Source organism: Prunus mume, linkage group LG7 (assembly GCF_029339155.1).
Source record: "Prunus mume cultivar Tortuosa linkage group LG7, ASM2933915v1, whole genome shotgun sequence".
Lineage (NCBI taxonomy): Eukaryota > Viridiplantae > Streptophyta > Magnoliopsida > Rosales > Rosaceae > Prunus > Prunus mume.
In genome coordinates, this window is record NC_142704.1 from 17,350,800 (window position 1) to 17,368,288 (window position 17,489).

General features: G+C 36.1%; 2 protein-coding genes across 3 annotated transcripts; both read left to right on the forward strand.

Moving 5' to 3' along the window:
* Window positions 1-353: 353 nt before the first annotated feature.
* Window positions 354-9,122, forward strand: LOC103337045 (ATPase 11, plasma membrane-type-like). Its single transcript, XM_008240193.2, has 22 exons — window positions 354-917; window positions 1,524-1,623; window positions 1,807-1,926; window positions 2,063-2,161; window positions 2,243-2,380; window positions 2,522-2,656; window positions 3,323-3,502; window positions 3,752-3,955; window positions 4,058-4,177; window positions 4,620-4,739; window positions 5,116-5,238; window positions 5,330-5,434; window positions 5,519-5,663; window positions 6,066-6,230; window positions 6,310-6,548; window positions 6,661-6,693; window positions 6,777-6,858; window positions 7,006-7,166; window positions 7,623-7,835; window positions 8,042-8,224; window positions 8,430-8,605; window positions 8,863-9,122. The coding sequence occupies exons 2-22, from the start codon at window positions 1,573-1,575 to the stop codon at window positions 8,954-8,956; spliced, it is 2,886 nt and encodes a 961-aa protein (XP_008238415.2). The 5' UTR covers window positions 354-917; window positions 1,524-1,572; the 3' UTR covers window positions 8,957-9,122.
* A 2,253-nt stretch (window positions 9,123-11,375) lies between these two features.
* On the forward strand, window positions 11,376-15,764 carry LOC103337046 (nudix hydrolase 8). Of its 2 annotated transcripts, none has more exons than XM_008240196.2 (9): window positions 11,376-12,077; window positions 12,430-12,725; window positions 12,973-13,038; window positions 13,225-13,362; window positions 13,793-13,870; window positions 13,954-14,004; window positions 14,137-14,171; window positions 14,478-14,586; window positions 15,237-15,764. In XM_008240196.2, exons 1-9 carry the CDS (start codon window positions 11,936-11,938, stop codon window positions 15,441-15,443), a joined length of 1,122 nt encoding a protein of 373 aa, XP_008238418.2. In that variant the 5' UTR covers window positions 11,376-11,935; the 3' UTR covers window positions 15,444-15,764. The 2 variants fall into 2 exon arrangements, with proteins under 2 accessions (XP_008238418.2, XP_008238417.2); XM_008240195.3 differs by having other exon boundaries at window positions 11,414-12,077; window positions 12,418-12,725.
* The last annotated feature ends 1,725 nt before the right edge of the window (window positions 15,765-17,489 follow it).

Sequence of the window (17,489 nt, forward strand, 5' to 3'; positions counted from 1 at the left end):
AAGGGTATTAAACGGAAGTCTTTAAACGTAGCTTTAATCATAGAGTGTTGCTGTTTGGACCATATTTATTGATCACATTATTGATTACTTTTCTAATACAAGTGGATTCTACATATCCCGGGAGGAAACAAAAAAATAAAGCAAAAAAGTAGAGGATGCTCCTCAATTTGTTTGGTATCCAATAAAGAATAAAAGATAATGCTGTTTGTACCACATATATTGATTACTTTGCACCTGATGTCTACTTATATACGTATGATGAGATCCACACTAGTTAACAATGTGATCGATAAATGTGGTACAAATATTTGAAAGATAATTACATAGAAATAGTTGCGGATTGCAAAAATAGAAAAATACATAGAGTTTTGGACAGAAGCATTTGAACTTCAAAAGTACTGCTGTTAAGAGTCCAACGTTTTTTGCCAAAAGAAACCAAAGAAGTACAAGTACTTGACGACAGGACCAATTAGACGCAAGTATATTGCTTTGCTCCAATATGAGCAAACTTCAAACCACACCAAGATTCTTTCCATTCACTTTCAGACGTCGGTTTCTCGTATCTTTGGAAAGTACAGCTTTCTGTATGCTGTATATGCTGGCGGCGTTGTTTCAGAAGCTCAGCCTTTGTCTTCTTCCAAATGGCCGCTGCTTTGTTCCTCTCTCTCTCTCTCTCTCTCTCTCTCTCATCTGTCAAAGACTGGCATATACTTTCTACTTGTATGTCTTATATGGCGGAGGCTTAATTGGGCTGCATGGCAGGATGTATATATATCCCAAGTTCTTGTATGTGTTTCGATCCGTTTCCCCACCAACACTACGGACCCTCTCTGGTTTCTGGGTTTTAATGTTCTTGGTGTTTGGTGAAGAATGTTCATGTGAAGGAAGCTGATTGCTTGAGATTTCTGTTGGATTTGGTACATACTGGCATTTTCAAAGCCCAACCCTTTATCCCCTGATGACCACTTTGTGTTGCCTATCAGTTGTTTGAATTATGTTTTCTGTGGGTTTTTAGTTATCACTGTGTTGAATATCATCTTACACATCATAAAACCTAAAGATATGATTAATTTCCATGCAAGCAATGCAATATATCCAACACTCACTGATGAGACGAGTCTTGTTCATTTGGTGAGGTAACAACTAATGGGATTAGTTGCCATTGCCATTTGAAATTCAAAATTTATGTTTCATTTTATCAGACAGATAGTACTGTTTCTAATGCTTAAAAACTGAATAAACAAGAAACTCCACTTAACTAAGCCTGATTTTCGTATTTCCAAACCATAAAGCAGGAACTATAAGTTCCAAATTGTATTTGTCTTTCTTCACATGTCATCAACTTCCTCATTAACTAGGTGAATGGAATATGTGGTCTTCTTGAAGTTGATACAAGAAGCTGTGGCCTCAAGATGTTGGAGGAATCATATTTCACCAACCTGTATTAGATTTTTTATTTATTGGTTAAATGATGATGTTTGTATCCGTCGAACTTTTTATATGACAACTTTCTGAATTCGCAGATTGGCTATCTTTCTGTTTCTCGGTGAGGGCTAAGACAGTGGAGCCGAAATGGACACGTCAGTTGCCCTTGAGCCTATATGCAAGGAAGCTGTTGATCTGGTGCATGTTCTTCATCTATTTACATTTTGGTGTTAAACTAGCATTCCCCAAAATCTTATGCTAATCATAAAGCTCATAACTAGTGTGCAAGAGGATCGCTCTGTGAAGTAGTACCTAGTACCTGTCATATTAGAGTCTTTTGAGTATTCTGTCAGATTTATTTTATCTTATACATTCTGGCAGGAGAACATCCCTGTTGAAGAAGTCTTTGAAAATTTAAAATGCACGGCCGAGGGTCTCAGTTCTGTTGAGGTGCAACAGCGGTTGGAGGTGTTTGGTTACAACAAGCTTGAAGAGAAAAAGGTTTCGGAGAACTTGTTTCAGCTTGTGCTGTTACGTCTGTTGTTGTAATTAAATTCTTTAAATTGTTTCTTAGGCAGAAATCTCTTTCAGTTAGCTTCCACCTTCTTGTTCTATAATACAGTATTTTTCTTTGCAGGAAAGTAAACTGCTCAACTTTCTGGGATTTATGTGGAACCCTTTGTCTTGGGTTATGGAAGCAGCTGCACTAATGTCCATAACTCTTGCACATGGAGGGGTAAGTCTCTAGGAGTTCATCTTACCATTGAGACAAGAACTTAGGTTTCTTAACTGACTTTTGAAAACATTTTTCTTTCAGGGAAAGGGTGTAGATGTTTATGACTTCGTGGGCATCCTGGCACTACTTATTATCAATTCAACAATAAGCTTTATAGAGGAAAATAATGCTGGAAATGCAGCTGCAGCCCTTATGGCACGACTGGCTCCAAAAGCCAAGGTTATCTCATTTTTATAGATGAACTGCATTTCCCTTCTCCATTTCCTTACTGTTTCCTTTCTGTTCTGTTCATAGGGTTTTATTTCATTTGATTCTTTTTGTTGCCTTCTGTAAAGTTGATAGTGAATAAAATCTCAACAGGTTTTACGAGATGGAAAATGGAGTGAGGAAGATGCTTCTGTGCTGGTTCCTGGAGACATTATTAGTATCAAATTAGGAGATATAATTCCTGCCGATGCTCGTTTGCTTGAAGGAGATCCTTTAAAAATTGATCAGGTAGCTAAGTCATATTCTACTATTATGGTTATGAGCCATTTCTACATGGTGATTTATATACAAGTGTATTGAAATTTGAATATGATAAGGAAATTAGGAATAGACCAAGCAAAAGGAAAAGGGGTTCAAGCTAACTGAGGTTGGGACTTTATTTAAGGTTGCTATGTTCAGGTCTTATAATAAATCTACCCTTAAATTGAATCACAATGCAGAGTCGAAATTTAGTTATAACTGGCATCCGTAACTGGAATTGTTACTTAAATGTTACTTTCCTATTGGATAAGCAGGAAATAAATGAATGAAGTTATGTGTCCTTGATTCTGCCATCCATGCATCCTTTTTCCATATTACTCGATCCTTAATTTCTTAGATTAAAATGACCTTGAGCAGTAGGAGAGTAACATGGTTCCTCATCCTTAGAAGTTCTTTCATGTTATGTTAAATTCAAATTAATTTCAATGTTGATGCCATAAAACAAGTAGTCTAGAAAACATTGGCATTATTGTCTTTTCAAGAGGAGCTCATACCTAAGATGAACATTATTGGATATGTGGCCCATTATGAGCGTTTAACGCATCCTTATATCACCTGGTTCTACTATTTCTCGCCTTCTATTGTGACAGACTTTCCGAACTTTCTGTTTTATTATTTGTTTCTTCTTTTCAGTCTGCCCTTACAGGAGAGTCACTCCCAGTAACTAAGCATTCTGGTGATGGAGTATACTCTGGGTCAACATGTAAACAAGGTGAACTCGAAGCAATTGTCATTGCAACTGGAGTACATACCTTCTTTGGAAAAGCTGCCCATCTTGTGGAAAGCACGACACATGTTGGGCACTTTCAGCAGGTTCCTTTTTAGAACTCTTTTCATCTTAATAGAGTCATATGTTCATGTTGGTAAAATGTCAAGCCAATAGACATCTTTCATATGAGATGCTTTTCAATTTAGAACTCAGCAGCATAAAAACTTTCAGTTTGTTGCTTACAGGTAACGGGACAGTAAAATCCACCCATGTTAGGGAATGTTTCATCTTGAGTATGAGAATTTGTTACTGGTTTCACATGGCTAAATTACCATTTCGACTGATTGTTTCAGGTCTTAACAGCTATTGGAAACTTTTGCATTTGCTCAATTGCCGTTGGAATTGCGATTGAAATAATTGTCTTAATAAGTCAAGGGAGATCTTATCGTCCTTCAATAGATAACCTTCTTGTTCTACTTATCGGCGGCATCCCAATTGCTATGCCAACAGTTCTGTCTGTCACCATGGCCATTGGTTCTCATCGTTTAGCTCAGCAGGTATAACAAGCTGCATTTAATTTATATCATGAAATTTCAGTGCTGAGTTAGACTCTCTTTGATGTGGAAGTCAAAGCAATAGTTTGTCTGAGTTCTTTTCAGGGTGCAATCACAAAGAGAATGACAGCTATTGAAGAAATGGCTGGGATGGATGTGCTCTGCAGTGATAAAACAGGAACTTTAACTCTCAACAAATTAACCGTGGACAAGAATCTCATAGAGGTGTTAATTCTTGATCCTGTCATATGCCTAAATTTTTTGACAGATATGACAGTGAACTACGTAATTATCTTGCTCATTGAAGTTTATTATCAATTCACATTTTGTTGTTATGTTTAAATCTAGACAATAAAGCTATTCACTGTTTAAGATTTTTCTATTTCTATTCCCAGTGGTCTGAGAGAACCATATGTGTAAAGAAGTACATCTTCTTTTCGGAGCCTTCTTGTTCTAAGCTATATAATCAGAAACATAAGGACTCAAGATAGATTTACATTATTGTTGTTTAGAATGTACGAAGTAGAGCTAAATATTTTGCTATATAATGTTGTTTGGAACGAAAAGATGAAACCTACTACGGTTCTGCTTTACTGTATCTCCATGGATGTTAAATTTAAGCACTATTGCATTATGTTGACATTTGACAAAGACTTCCATTTTGCAGGTTTTTGCCAAAGGTGTTGAAAAGGACACGGTTGTATTGATGGCCGCAAGAGCTTCAAGGTTGGAGAATCAAGATGCTATTGATGCTGCAATTGTTGCAATGCTAGCTGATCCTAAGGAGGTAGGAGACTATAACTCAAAATTTTTATGCAACTCTTATAGGATGCTAAAGTTGAAGGTTTTGGAGAAGTTGAGCCTGCTTAGGTGTTTCAATTCAGTCTTCAAGTGCAATTCCAATGTGAATCTATTGTTGTACGATAACAAGAAGTGCATATCTATAGTATCATATTACGCCACCAAAATTATTATACTCTTGTGTAAAAAAAAAAAAAAAAAAACAGATATAGCATATATTCTACTCTAACTTGCAGAGCTCTGTAGGGCAGGTCATGTAGGCTATGAGATTTCCTGTATAGTTTTGAACCTTGCATATGCAATCATGTGTTTCGTTCGCTAAAGCTTCATTGAACTGAGTTTCTCCTGTGTTCATTTGTAAGGCTCGAGCTGGAATTACAGAAATTCACTTCCTTCCATTCAATCCAACTGATAAGAGGACAGCACTTACATACATAGACCAAGCTGGTAAAATGCACAGAGTGAGCAAAGGTGCACCAGAGCAGGTACTTAATGTCTCAATTTGAAATCTTGGTTTCTTAGTCCTTCACAGTAAAAAATGACCTAACAAAGACCTTTTATTTGTGTAATTTGTAGATACTCAATTTGGCATGGAATAGATCAGATATTGAGAAAAGGGTACACTCAGTGATTGACAAATTTGCAGAGCGTGGACTTCGATCCCTTGCTGTTGCTCAGCAGGTAACCAAGATTTTAACAAATACCTACTCTTGGATGTATGTTCCTTTGATGCATTATGGTTGAGGAGAGTTCTGTAATTTACAGGAAGTTCCTGCTGGTACAAAAGACAGTCCTGGTGGACCTTGGGAGTTTGTTGGTCTTCTCCCACTGTTTGATCCACCACGCCATGACAGTGCTGAAACTATTAGAAGAGCTTTAGATCTTGGTGTGAGTGTTAAAATGATCACAGGTATGTGAAAAAAAGGAGTTTTTTCTCTTTTCAATTCAATGCTGCATTATAACTAAAAAAAAACTCAGTCTACTCATTCATAGTCATCAGTTTCGAGAGGTCAACAGGGTCGGGTCATAAAACTATCAATTTACTCGTTCTTCTGATTTATCTGTACTACAAGATTCACTATCAGAAAAGTTGCTGATGACTCTGAAGTTACTTCTATCAATTTACTCGTTCAGGACACTAATTTATAATGAACTTCATAAATTTCATTATCTTGTACTAATCCCAAGTGACTAATGTTTATGATGAACTTCATAGGTTATGACCGCTTCCACTCCAACCTTCTCAGCACCCTAAATTTCAGACATTTTTTCAAAACTTTCTTTTGACTTCCGTAATTGAATTATTTTCCAGGTGATCAACTGGCAATTGGGAAAGAGACAGGGAGACGGCTTGGGATGGGTACAAACATGTATCCATCATCGGCGTTGCTTGGTGAAAATAAGGATGGCTTAGATGCAACTCTAGGAGTTGATGAGCTCATTGAGAGTGCTGATGGTTTTGCTGGTGTCTTTCCTGGTAATCATGTTTGTTACAGTTTGTTACTTTTGTGCGTCAACTTCGCATTGCTTCTGCCTGACTTGATGCTTCATTTCAGAGCATAAATACGAGATCGTGCAGCGATTACAAGGTAAGAAACACATAGTTGGAATGACGGGTGATGGAGTTAATGATGCACCTGCATTGAAGAAAGCAGACATTGGAATTGCTGTAGCAGATGCCACAGATGCTGCTCGTAGTGCATCTGACATAGTACTGACAGAACCTGGGTTGAGTGTAATTATTAGTGCTGTTTTGACAAGCCGTGCAATCTTTCAAAGAATGAAGAATTACACAGTAAGGGGATTATCTCTTCTCGTTGTTTTAGCAAGTGGATCTGGAAGTGATCCTGGTACTGAATCTTGGGTTTGTTTTCAATAATTTTTTTGTTCTTGTTTCTTTCTTTCAGATATATGCCGTCTCCATAACAATACGTATTGTCGTAAGTAGTTCATGACCCCATTTCTGTCACATATAAGCAAGCTGTAATGTCAGTTTTCATTTCTAACTGGGTTTCTTTTACAGCTGGGTTTCTTGCTGCTTGCTGTATTCTGGAAATTTGATTTCCCTCCTTTTATGGTCCTCATCATTGCCATTCTTAATGATGGTAAGTATTACTAACCCTTTAAGTTCTCTCATCTCGTGTTTGTCTGTAACAGAGTTCATTGAGTGTGAACTCTCGGTTTTCTACTGTTCTTCATTTACTCCCCTTCTTCCTTTTGAAAATAAACCTGAACTTTAAACTACTTACCAGGTACTATTATGACAATATCCAAAGACAGAGTTAAGCCATCTCCAGTTCCTGACAGTTGGAAGCTCAGTGAAATATTTGCAACTGGGATTGTCTTAGGCAGTTACCTCGCCGTGACGACAGTTGTGTTCTTCTATATCACTTATGAAACTCAATTCTTTCAGGTAAACATGAGTATTGTGCATCCTTTCCTAGTAACCCGTTGATTTATCCAGATAAAAAAAGAAGAATTTTAAATTTCTGAAGTTTTGCAAGGGGAAATTATATGAATTAGTTTCTCTTAATCTATTAATTGTTCTTTATCTTACTGTTACTATTTCTATGTTTTGCTGATACCTTGTTTAGTCCATAGCCTACAAGCTTAAATTTGCAGTATCAAAGGTAGTTTGATATGGCATCATAGAACTTTCTTTGTCCTTTTGTCTTCAGATCCTAATAAGGTTTTTGCCTAAAAGAAATCCTAGTAGTCCCCGATTTTAATAGTTTCTCAGTTTTGCATGTGTAAACTTGCATTTGGTTCATTTCATGGTTATTGCCTTTAGCATAGATGAACATTGTCAGGGCTTACATTTTGTACTGGATGACAATGATCAAGATTTTAACCTCTCTCTCTCTCTCAGAAAAAATTCAAAGCAGATGATATCTTCAATGGGCCGCTCTATTATACAAAAAAGAGTCTCAACGAGCCACTAAATGCAAAGCTAGCATCTGCCGTGTACCTTCAAGTTAGCACCATCAGCCAGGCTCTAATTTTTGTTACTCGCTCCAGAGGGTGGTCATTCACAGAAAGACCTGGTCTTCTTCTTGTTATTGCTTTCATAGTTGCTCAACTGGTAAACAGTTTCATCCTTTTTCAATCGAAAAGCTTTCAATATATAACATTAGGTAGAAATTCTTCAGGCTCAAATAATGCTTCACATTCATCAAAATTTATGCTTGGAAGATCTTTTTTAAACTTCGTTTTGTTCAGAAAACTTTAGTTACAATACTAAACTTACAACGGTTTGAATTCATAATACGAAACGCTCCATGCTTACAGGTTGCAACAGCAATATCTGCTCAAGCAACGTGGGAATTTGCTCGAATTCAAGCCATCGGCTGGCGTTGGTGTGGAATCATATGGTTATACAACATTCTCATCTATATGCTACTTGATCCTATCAAGTTTTTTGTTCGATATTCGCTCAGTGGGAGGGCATGGAGTTTGGTATTGAACAAAAGAGTGAGTGAATTTGAATCTTCCATCTCTTGACCCAATTTTCTTTTTCTCTTAGTATTAGACATCAAGAATGAATGAAAATTTGTGCTTGGTTTGCCATGTTCCTCTGTTAGGCTTCCTTTTGTAGATTTTAACAAAACTTTTGGACTTACTTTTCTCATTAGACCTTTCTAAGAGAACATTTATGTGTATGTCTATAATTTTGCAGACGGCTTTCAACACCCAAAAGGACTTCGGTAAAGAATTTCGTGAGGCTGCATGGGCTGCTGAACAGCGAACGGTTCATGGCCTCCCATCCGAGTCAAGGAACATCCCTGAGAGGCACACATTCAGGGACGTTAGCATCATGGCTGAAGAAGCCAGGAGACGTGCAGAGATTGCAAGGTTGGCCTTTTTCTTGCGTTGGATAGTTCAAGTTTTCTGCATATACCAATAGCATATATAAAACATGAGAAATATTATGTTGCCAAACAACTGCTTATATTTATAGACTCTGAATCTAGATTGCACATTCAGGCAAAAATCAACATAATCAACAATTTAGATTCACCGTCTGACAACATAAGCATCTTAGGTTATTACGTGTTTTGGCGGTGTTGTGTGTTGCCTAACTTTGATTTCGCTGTTTCTTTGCAATGCAGACTGAGGGAGCTTCACACTCTGAAGGGGAAGGTCGAGTCCTTTGCAAAGCTAAGGGGTTTAGATATCGAAGTGAACCCACATTACACACTCTAAGTCATTTTCTGGTGTACTTTTGGATATTGTAGTTTCCCTCTCACTTTGACCATTTTGATCTTTTTCCTTTCCCTTTATTCTTGATCATTTTTCCTTATGTTGTATGGGTTTGATGACTGAGCTTGATAATGCAAAATAAAATATCAATAAAAGTTTTATTCTCCCACTGTTTCTCTATCGTTTCGAAGATGAGTTTTGGGGTTGATTTGATCAATATGGCTCAAATGTTCCATTATCTTCTGTTGATACATTTTTTTTATGCTGATATTGTGTTTATGATTAAAAACACTGCTAGTTTGTCCAACATCAAATTATTAAGGGCTTGTAGCTGAAGTAATTGGTTGACAATATTTACGAACCACGGTTCATCTGTACACACGAAGTCTCATGTTCAACTTTTCAGTCGCTCAAAACCGCTCGTATGAAGAAAACATCAACACAGAGAATGAGATAAAGTATGCCCCAGCATGATCACGACTACAAGCAAAACCACAAGGCCCACAGAAGTCTGTCCTACAATTACTCTCTATCACAACAAAACAACTAAAATTATTGATTAATCCCAGTCTCGCCGATAATATCGGGATAATGTCGGAGATGATAATTTCCCACACGTTCAATTTAATCTAGGATAAATTTTCATTTATAAAAAATTCCCTAAAGATAAATTTAAGCATATGTTTAATGTTATTTATTATTTTATTATGAAGTTGTATTATTATTCACTATTGAGTTTTAATATTGTTCATTATATGCGTTACTAAGTTTGAACGTAATAGGAATTCTTTCCATGTGGTACTAAATTACTCATATATTTTATCTTTGTTTTTTTTGGTCAAGCTCATATATCTTATCATATGTATATTGTAGTAAATTATTATAACTTAAAAATTATGGTGTGTCTAATTTTCTTAATTACTCTATATTTTATAAAGTCACAGTGTTTGTCAGGTCTCTATATAATCAACTTAAATCACTCAAACCCACCATGCTATGCATTTTCTTCCAATTTGTTGTGATAAAATAATAGACAATTGACTAAGTAAACATCCTCTAAAGTTTCAATAAAAATTTCTAAGTTTTTCTTATAATTTCGGTAATTTTTATTCAATTTTTATCGATATTGATATTTCCTCAATATTTCTGTATTTTTAAACCACTGATATTTTCGAAACTCTCGATATTTAAGATCGTAAAAGTGACAGATTTCAAATATCTTCTTTTCTTTTTCCACTAAAGAATATATTTTAAATATCAATACTAAATTATAATCCGATTAGGAATGATATTTTTTCTCCCATCCCCTGTCTCCTTGTGGGGCTCGACAAGATGGAATGGCTCACCTCATGAAGTTTGGTGATGACCTGTCTGATTATAATTTGTGCGGACAATCTCGATTATGAAGTTTATTTTTTAACTTTTTGGTTTTGCCTTTTGTTCCGATTCACGTGAAGGATTAAGTATGAACAGACATTTGGCTAGTCCACTTCACAAATATGTCCGTGAAAATCACGTGCTCTAATGGGAATGAACTACTTTACACAAAAGCAAAATGAATTACCTAAAGATTCTGACCAAAGTAAATCTGAAAATTTCTGGTTTGAGATGATATTGGAGGATAATGGAACCACCTCCTCTAGCATAGCACTGGGTGAACTGAAATTCAGTTTACATAGATGTTAGTTCCACGTGGTATCAATCCGGTGTCAATGTAAGGAAAAAATCGTACGTCTCACCAACCAAATATCATGTAAAACGATAACGATTAACTTAATAGTTAGACGAACAAAGAGGCCAACAGTTTAATTATACTGTAACCATATGCTTCATTTTGCTAAACTCAAAAAAAAAGAAGGGAAAACAACATGAAAATTCAGACCATAGCAACTCATAATGTAACAGGCATGAAGAAGAAGAAGAAGAAAAAGTTTGAGAAAGGTTGTTAATGGCAGAAGGCGTGGCAATTAATGAGGTTTAATTAAAGAAATTAAAACGTGAATGAAGAGAGAGAAAAGATATTTTATTATGTAATTAATTAAAGAATTAAGATTAATAATACTTAATTTTCAACCCCATTTCCGCCCCATGTTTTATATGCCTCATTTTCAACCACATTTCTCCCCAGTGAGTGCCTAGTCACCTGACTCTTACGTCGCTTTGTCAACTTTACAAATTTCTCACCATATTTTATAAATCAAATTATTCAATTTCACATTTGTATTTTTCAACAAATTCCTTTTGCTCCAGTGCTTGTTTGCCATGTCACGACCGCACCACGAATTCCACACCACAAAAATAAAGTAAACAAACATATATATATATATATATATATATATATCCACGTACCCCACTTCTGTTTCTTCTTGTTGATTTTCAGATAAGATTCATGCAATAATCATGGTTCTTATTGGCTGTCCTCACTTGGGTTTGTGCCACATTAGGCCCTCATGTGTTTGTCTGTCTCCTGTTGGCATTTCCAGGCCTTTTCTTTTTAACTCGTTTGGTCTTCAAATTTGTGCTGCTATATAAAATTTTAGTGACTTCCCTCGTTTTCTCCATTGCATTAAATTAACTGTGAAACACTGAAAGATATTTAGATTTTTTGAGCTCGTTCCTTGGTCCTAAAACGACTACGTTAATCACTGCTTTTCGGATCAGATACTGCCTAATCATCCCTTGGTTTCCTGTCTTAATCTGCTTTCTTAACTGGCTCTCCATTGCCATTACAATTTACAATCTTACTCTGCTGCGCAAGCAACCAAGTTCTCGTTCACTCCGACCGGCGTCGAATCCTATGGTCTTCTTTGTTGTTCCAGAGCGTTACGCGTGATGGGAGTTGGGATATTCTCGTTATGATTAAATTAATGTTAATTGGTCTAAGTTAAGGAGGTCGTGTTGTATTTCAGCATATATTTGATTTCATTGGATGGTACGGCTGTGCTTCGTTTAAGTTAGTTGGGATTTACTTTACTGTCTGTAATGGAGATGAGATTGTTTGAATCAAAAGCTATGTCTGCATCTGAGACGGTTCAGATGGGAAGGATGTATTCGAGCCGGTTTTCGGGTTTCAGGCACATACCAACTGCTGCCAAATTCTCTCCCCAGTTCTGTTCTTGCAGAGGTAATTGTTTTCAGACAACAAAAACAAGGAGACAGAAAAATAGGATTTAAAAAAAAAATTTAATTCTCAAGTTCTTCATTTTTGGCCCCCTCTTTTACTGTTTTTAGCTGAAAGTTGAGCTTCAAAGTCCTGCCTTTTTTGATGAGTTCGCAGCTAAATTTTCCATTCAAGAACTTAATGAGACTGCAGTACGTAAACGAAGGACCTATGCTAGTATATGATCACTAATGAGAGAATGCATGCCCTTTTCTTTTCCTTTTAAGATAGTTAGAAATTTTTCTTAATGCTTGATTTAGACTTTGAGTTCATAAGAAAGTTTTCCCTTTTGTTTTCTTATTAGTTTCCTTTCCAGGGATTCTTCTGAAGGCTTCTTATTCTTCTCATCCTTCCAGTTCGAAAAATAACTTTCCGTCAAGCAACGCTATTGGTTCAGTTGGAGATAAACTTGCAGGGGAAACTTGCTTGTTTCAAATAATTGGAACAAATGGCACAGGGACAAGACCGAATTTGTTTCCTAGAGAGATTACAGTGCTTGATGCCTTCGATGATGAGTACGGGGGAGTTATCGTTGATCCAGAACGATTACCAGCAAACCCGAATGCCTTTGGCTATATCCTGCATTCTTCTCTTTCTCATTGGAGCATGGAGGTATATATTCTCTGCCTATGCCACACAATATGGTACCTCACCTTTTTGCTAGGAAACTGATAATTATAAACTTTAGTCACATTGAGAGCCTTTGATTTTCTGATCCCTCCTTTCAAATTAACATTGTTGTCTGGTAATGGTTTTACTGCTTATGTATCCTTGGTCTTTGTAATTTATATGAGCCTTATGTCTGTTCCCTTCCCTTATAATATAGGAGATGTAGTACATAATTTCCATTTGACTGCAGGGGAAGAAGGGAATTTGGCTAAAGCTGCCAGTAGAAAGAGCTGAGCTTGTTCCAGTTGCTATTAAGGTACCTTACTAACTTTTGTATAAAAGGATTTTCGATACGAAACCAGAGTTTCGTGAGCTGAAGGTGAATGAAAGAAGAAAGTTCACAGAAAAAGTAATTCGGGTTTGCAGAATTATATTCCTTTCTTTTGTTTTGATTATTTACTGAGTGTACTGTGATTATCTGATGTAATCTATCCGGTTTCAGGAAGGGTTCGAGTACCACCATGCAGAACGAGGGTATGTGATGTTGACATACTGGATTCCAGAAGGACCTTGCATGCTTCCTGCTAATGCTTCACATCAAGTAGGGATTGGGGGATTTGTCATCAATGAAAATAATGAGGTATAAATTGCTCTGTTGATAATGTGAGAAAGAAACAATAAATTCATACTTGGGATACACAACTAGCCAATTTTCTTAATCTTTGTATGAAACTTATGAGGTAGCTTTCTCATAAATTTTATTCCTAAACTTTATTGGATGCAAGAAACCTACCTAAATCTTTTTGTAACCAACCTAAGTGCCATGACTTCAACATAGTCAGCGAGAGATTCTTTGAATCCTGGGTTCTGTATCTTTCAGACAGACCAGCCTAAGTAGTAATCTTGCTGAATCTAATATGTATTCCGATAATTGTAACCGAAGAAACTATTTATATATGGTATTAGCACTAGTAATGTGCACTGCGCTTATCTTTAGTTAATCGGCTTTGATAAACTTGTTCAAGCCCCTTGATTAAATGCAGCATTATTGAACTGATGACGCACTGCAGGTTCTTGTCGTACAAGAGAAACACTATGCTCCTGCGTGTGCTGGTTTTTGGAAAATACCAACCGGCTTTATCCTTGAGGTATGTTGTCCAAGTTTGGAACTGCAATAGATCATGTTTTTCTAATTCTTTGTCTACTTATATTTTTCTTCCCTTGGGATCAGTCGGAAGAGATTTTCACAGGCGCTGTGAGAGAGGTTAAGGAGGAAACTGGGGTAAGAATTTGGTACCTAATATTTCTTCTAAGGCTCAATTCCATCTAGATTGCAAGAATTTATTCTTGCAAAGTAGTTAATATCCAATCATGTTCTTCTAATACTGTTAGCTGCATTTTGTTTTAATTGCAGATCGATACAGAGTTCGTTGAGGTTATAGCATTCAGGTAATAACCATATCTAATTGTTATTCACGACACTTAGACATGTGACAGAAGATGATTATATTTTGTTACATTTTGCAATGCATACACTTTTTTCCTTTTTCAACTGTAACATTATGAAAAACCGTAGTGAGTACATATCGTAAGCATCGTTTTGTTTACAAAGAATGCTGCATATTTGTGAGGGAAAAGCGTTCGATAAGTAAATTAAGCAGTTGAAACCTGTGCAATGGGACACTTCATATGAGTCCTGAGTACTGATTTCCATCAACAGACGGCAGCTAATATTTTCTTTAATTTCAACTCCAGGCATGCTCACAATGTAGCTTTTGAGAAGTCAGATTTGTTCTTTATCTGCATGCTACGGCCACTATCGACTGAGATTACAGTTGATGATCTTGAAATTGAAGCAGCCAAGGTAAATTTTTGCACTCACAGAATACAAGCTTAGCACCATTTTTAATGGCTTCAGTTTTTACAGCTTTGGCCTATCCGGCTATCATGACAAAGCTATAATAGGGGTGTAGAAAATAAAAATGAAAAGTACAGAAAATCCAAAAGAAAACTAGTTGGAGAGATTATACAATTGCTTGCTAGTTCCCCTCTTTCCCGTTGCCCTCTGTCTTCTTTCTTGATACAATGGTATCAATGTACTTCTAGTCTTTGTCCCTTCGGGGACATCTGATAAAATTGTAATGTACTTTCCTAGTCTTCTACAAGCAAAAACTGGAAAAACATTCAGGACTATCTAGTAAATTAAGGATGACATGAAAATATTGGACCATAGGCAAGCTATGAAAATTAACCGTAATGCCCCAGCCATGAGCTGGTTGCTACCTGCTTTAGCAGCTTTACAAACTTCTGGTTTTTGGCATTGCTTAAGAGACTAATAATTTCTCATTCCTCATATAGTTTTGGTAAACCAGGATCAACAAAATTAATGGGATTTTTGGCCATAAGCTAAATGCAGTACTATTTTCCATTTTATCTGCACCAAACAAGGTTTTCTGGTAACATTATTGGATTTGTTGATTGCTTGAACTTAGAGCTTGTGCCATTAACGTGCAGTGGATGCCCCTGGATGAGTTTGTGGAGCAACCACTAATACAAGAGGATTCCATGTTCAAGAAGATCATTTCGATATGTATCGCCCGGCTAGGAAAGCATTACTGCGGTCTATCTTCTCATCAAGTGGTCTCAAAATTTGATGGCAGATTGTCATCCTTGTACTATAATGTTGTTGATGCTCAAGATTTCAATTGTTCAAGTTGTTGAAGGCCTACATAACCTCACTGCCCAGCGTAAGAACACACATTCCTGCCCTGTTCTAATTTGTTCTGTATATGGTTGAAACAAAATGCAAAGTAACAAACATTGAAACAAATGTTACAAGTAATGTTTAACATGTAATTATAGTGTTTTATGTTTTTTTCCTGATGTAAATATGTCTTCTAATGTAAAGTGTCAGAAGAATGGTAATATATTGTATCCTCCTCACCTATTATCCTGCAGATGAGGCTGTTGTAAATACAATGCCATCAGATTCCTTAGTGTTACTAAAATAAAATTTATTTGGTTTCTTTCATGAAGTATAAATTTGTGGCATTTGATGTGACAAAAACAAGATGGAAAGCCCTCCATTTGGTGTTTGGGAAAATTAGTTGAATTATTTACACAAAACACCCTTTGAAATTTCATGTGTTTTCACTTTAGATCCTGTATTTATACAATATTACGGTAATATGGTCACGTGATACATCCTGTACAAGTGTAAGAAATAATATCAATACACGTATATACGAGGATAGTACCCTAGTATTCTATGATCGCTCGGTTTCACATAAATACTAAAATTGAAAGCAAATATGCAAATGCTATATCTTGAATTCAAAATTTTGTCAGAACAAAACAAAAAGAATTCAAAATTGTTGACATGAACATTTCTACCTTATCCAATGTGGTTCTGTCAATTGTCGTGCTACAATTGCCTGCCGGCTGCAGGAGGAGTGCCTAAGAACAGAATCAAAAGCTGAGGTACCCTTGGGCCTGCTAAGCCAAAAATTATTGTCTATTATTAGGTCAGAGATTAAAAAAAAAAAGAAGACAATACCATGTGCGGTGGCATGATTGATGCCATCTGGGTGTGGTCAGAGAATTCAATCCAGTTGGTCACAAATCATCTTCTTGTCTTGCAATGATTATTTGGCTTTTTTCTTGAGAAAAATTATAATGGCATTTATCCACACCACATCATTAGATTGAAAAAAATAGATTATGTTGTTAAATTCAATGTATTTTTGTGTTTTAAATAATGTTATACTATTCAAACTTTATGGAAGGAAAAAAAAAAAAAAAAGTCAAAGCAAGAGATTTTTTAAACTGAACACAATGTTATATATTTGCTGCTGATTCAAACACATTTGCAATTTACTAATAAATCAAAAGACCAATCCTGATAGCTAAAAGAGACTAAAATGTCCCTGCACACAATAGCCATTTAGACCAAAATTGACTAAAGTCAATGAATTTGACGACTTACACCAGCAATGCAATCATTTGGTAAATGTAAATATATAAATGAAAAACATATAATCATCGGAGATGAAAGTGAAAACTTGGTAAATTATAGGGGTGAAGCATGTAGGTTAGAATGATCTTTTTATTTTTTTTATGTTTTGTGTAAAGAAGGGAAATTCATTGAATAATCTCTCGTTACGCGAGGAGAGCCATGAGTCTTAGCTAGGGTTTCATCTCGTAGTCAGCTGCCGTCCTATCCCGATCAACCCACGTCGCCTTCTCTCTCTCACGAGGTCGTCTTCTCATGCTCAATTGTTAACACCTAATTTGGATAAGATTTTTGGTTAATTTGGATAAAAGATAAATATTGACACTCTCCACAACATCACCGCCCCTGGGGTGGGGGTTGGGGAAAAGCCCAGGAATCAACGAAAATCTAAACTATAGGGATTGGGTTTTGAACTCGAGTGCAGAATGGGGAACATATCCGCTATAATCAACTTGGTGAAACCTATATCTACAATAATAAAAAAGATCTCTAAATAGTATTGATGAGGGCAACTTTTTTTTGTTTTTGTTTTTGTTTTTGTGTGTGTTGTTCTTGTTGATACAAAGTAATATTGAAGGAGGTGAATTTCAAACACATATGGTAATTTACTCTTAACCACTTGACCTACAAACTTGTTGCATTGAGATCACCTTTTAGTCAAATAAGTTTTCTTAAATTTTTTGTTTGATTAAGGACATTCAAGGGCCATTACATAATTAAAATTCAATGAAAAAGCGCTTGACTGAGCAAATTTG

What these genes read in the sequence shown, in the direction of transcription:
- LOC103337045 (XM_008240193.2), top strand. Translation starts at nt 1,573, where the DNA reads ATGGACACGTCAGTTGCCCTTGAGCCTATATGCAAGGAAGCTGTTGAT. An exon ending in TGCTAGCTGATCCTAAGGAG is followed by an intron (nt 4,740 to 5,115) that starts GTAGGAGACTAT and finishes TTCATTTGTAAG; the next exon opens with GCTCGAGCTGGAATTACAGA. An exon ending in CCCTTGCTGTTGCTCAGCAG is followed by an intron (nt 5,435 to 5,518) that starts GTAACCAAGATT and finishes TGTAATTTACAG; the next exon opens with GAAGTTCCTGCTGGTACAAA.
- LOC103337046 (XM_008240195.3), top strand. Translation starts at nt 11,936, where the DNA reads ATGGAGATGAGATTGTTTGAATCAAAAGCTATGTCTGCATCTGAGACG. An exon ending in TTTCTCATTGGAGCATGGAG is followed by an intron (nt 12,726 to 12,972) that starts GTATATATTCTC and finishes ATTTGACTGCAG; the next exon opens with GGGAAGAAGGGAATTTGGCT. An exon ending in TCATCAATGAAAATAATGAG is followed by an intron (nt 13,363 to 13,792) that starts GTATAAATTGCT and finishes GACGCACTGCAG; the next exon opens with GTTCTTGTCGTACAAGAGAA.